General features: G+C 37.2%; 1 protein-coding gene across 1 annotated transcript in view; it reads left to right on the top strand.

Annotated features, from left to right (window-relative positions):
* The window catches only part of WDFY3 (WD repeat and FYVE domain containing 3), a 185,528-nt gene that overhangs the window by 128,523 nt on the left and 53,902 nt on the right, over nucleotides 1-3,103 (top strand). Inside the window, exons 28-30 of the mRNA XM_009280240.2 lie at nucleotides 709-782; nucleotides 882-1,043; nucleotides 2,445-2,539. Of these exons, the coding sequence (XP_009278515.1) occupies nucleotides 709-782; nucleotides 882-1,043; nucleotides 2,445-2,539 (331 nt within the window). The remainder of the gene's footprint in view (nucleotides 1-708; nucleotides 783-881; nucleotides 1,044-2,444; nucleotides 2,540-3,103) is intronic.

Below are 3,103 nucleotides of genomic sequence, written 5' to 3' on the forward strand. Positions count from 1 at the left end.
CTAGAGAGCCTTGCATTTAAGCCATTTTTATACGCCAGAGCACAAGTATTATGCTTTGTTCAATAGCAAGTCAGTTTTAAGATTTGCAGCTATAACTGTGAGCTTTCTGGCTTTTATATCTTTTATTACTTCTATTGATTGAACAATTGATTTGGGGGGGGGTAGAGGATCTAAATGATTTAAAACGATGTGCAGGAAATGCTGGGTAAAGATTAAAAAAAAATAAAAATCAGGGAAGACCTTGAGTTTAATCTTGGCAGAAGACAGTAAGTTAATTTTACAAAGAGAAAATCATCACTTAAGCCAAATAAACTTAATACGGCATTTTGCATCAGCCTTGTAAACCCCAGTAACTGCTTTGGAGTCATTGCACCATCTATTTAAAGAGAAATTCCAGATAGTGTGTAACTTTTTTTGTCTAGAACTCTTTAAAAGTTTTCAGCATGATACGCTAATGGAGAATATGTTTGGTACCAATGTGTGTTTCTTTAGTCTTCGCTAGTATATTTAATACTTATCTGAAGTTGAAGAATAAACAACTAAGAACCTTGCAGTGAGCTTTTGAGCGCAATGGCCGGTTAAATAGTCATGCAGACAAACAGTTTTAATCTCTTCAAGCCTTTCATAACCTTTGATATACTAATGTCAGTTTTTAATCTTGAAGTGGATTTGTGTACAAAACATATCATTGTGTGTTCTGTATTTCAGGTCTGGCTTCATGCACCCTATGAGCTTCATCTGTCATTATTTGAGCACTTCATAGAACTTCTCACTGAGTCCAGGTATGAGCCGATGCCAGCCTAGTAATGAGACTTACAGGATTAGGTAATATGTAGAGGATGCTCCAATTTTAAATTGCCACCTCCTTTCTTTTCTTCCAGTGAAGCAGCAAAGAACGCTAAGTTAATGAGGGAATTCCAACTCATCCCAAGGCTGCTCTTGACTCTTCGAGATATGTCTCTGTCCCAGCCTACTATTGCTGCGATTAGTAATGTGCTGAGCTTTCTGCTTCAGGGCTTCCCTAGCAGCTATGACTTGCTCAGGTAGCCTACACCTATGATAATTCTGGCTTTTGTGTCTTTATTATGTTGGTGATCTTGGTTAAAAATACATAATGGCAGTACTGCTGTAGAGTAAGTAACGTGAAATGCTCATGTACTGAATTTTTTCCTCTAAGAATTAACTGAACTAGACATAGGCAATAATTTTGTTAATGCCTTGATTTGCATATTAAATTCAGCTTGTATCTAAACATGTATGACTGAATGATTAAACTGGCTTAATGTTCTGCAGGTGAAAAGTGAAGGTGCTGTATTGCAGCTCCCTCGTTTGTGTGAAGCACTGAGCACTTTTCTTAAATACCATTGAATATTACTTAAGATGGAATATAATGATACTTCTGGTTAAAATGCAGTTTTGATTACTTTCCCACATGAAAGGTTTAGTTCAAGATTTTTACTTAATCATCACTGTGTAGAAAAATATTTAAGGCTGTCAGATACAGTACTATTAATTCTGACTAATGAAAGTTACATAAATAATTGCAGTTCATATGTACAGGAGTATTTGAAATGCTTTTAAATGAGTTCAACTCCTTGAAAACTTAATTTTTCTTGTTTCCTGTTTCATTATAATGGAAATGGATAAAATATTGCAGAGCTTGGGGGTTCTTTGCATACAAGCAGTCATGTTTTCAGCTTCTCACTTTAAGTACAATTAAAGGTGTCAGAAGCATCATCCTGAACATCTTACCTGTCTTCGTTTTAATTACGCAGGACAAAAAACAATTAAAGAATAAAACCATTGACGTTATGCTTAAATGGTTACAAACAGATTGTAGAATGCCTATCTGAGCATTTCTTGTTCTCCTTCCTGGAAATAAAAATGAAAAACATTGTATAACTTGGGAAAGGTTATACTAGGTAGGGACCGTTTCAGGTTAGTTCCAGAGGAATATATTGCATCTCCTTTCTTTGAGTAGCACATCATTGTCTTGTCTTAGAAAACCATGACCTTGTGTTACATCACCTCAAGCTATAGGCATAAATGTTGTGCAGAGTCAAGTAATCACTGGTTTTGATGTAATACTTGTTCAGCTGTAATGGTTTGAGAATAATGTTTTGTTCTCCTTTCTTTAACTTGTGGTATTCCTTCTACTAGGACTTGGTGGTATCTCCCAGTTTCCTTTCTTGAATCCTAGCATTTTCAGGGTCCCTTACATGCAGACTTGTCTGCAAAGATTCCACTAACTACACATTAATTTGTTTTTTGGCTAGTAACTTTAGACGGAGACCATTTTCCTCAATCTTCAGATGTGAGAAAGTTGACGTTTTTGAGTATCGCCCTCTCACTAGTGTTATGGGTTTATATTTAAGGTGAATTCTTGATAGATGAGAGTGCATCTGTCATATCAATGAATGATGTTTTTTCCTGTATGCATCAAGGTTTGGACAGTTCACCTCTTCCACTTTACCTACATTTGCAGTCTGCGAGAAGTTTGTGGTCATGGAAATAAACAATGAAGAAAAGCTTGACAGTGGTAAGCAATGGCATGGCTTAGAAGCAGTAGAAGAGAAATACTTTGTGATCTCTTCGGTGCTTAAATCCTTAAAATGCAGAAGCAGTGTCATTAGCAGTATTGTAATTTTGTTATAATCTGGCTGCCAGTTAGTTGTGGTACATCAGTTTTCGGTATTGTATGCAAAGCTGTGCAAAAAACCCTGTACTCTTGTTTTCCTTCATTTAACACTGCGTGGTTTTGTTCTGCTTTCTCCATTCACTCCTTCAAATCAGCTGCGCATCCCTGCTTCTTTGTGGGGAGAGAAAAGACAAAAACAGATTACTAGGTGTATCTGCCTTCCAGGTGTGGAGAAAGTGAAAGATAACTAAGACAGTCTAGTTATTTTTTTAGGCAAAAAAAAGAAGTTTCATAGAATCATAGAATAGTTTGGATTGGAAGGGACCTTTAAAGGTCATCTAGTCCAACCCCCCGCCGTGGGCAGGGACATCTTCTTCAACTAGATCAGGTTGCTCAGAGCCCCGTCCAACCTGACCTGGAATGTTTCCAGGGATGGGGCATCCACCACCTCTCTGGGCAACCTGT

This window comes from Aptenodytes forsteri, unplaced genomic scaffold, assembly GCF_000699145.1.
Source record: "Aptenodytes forsteri isolate BGI_AS27 unplaced genomic scaffold, ASM69914v1 Scaffold227, whole genome shotgun sequence".
NCBI classification, from domain to species: Eukaryota; Metazoa; Chordata; class Aves; order Sphenisciformes; family Spheniscidae; genus Aptenodytes; species Aptenodytes forsteri.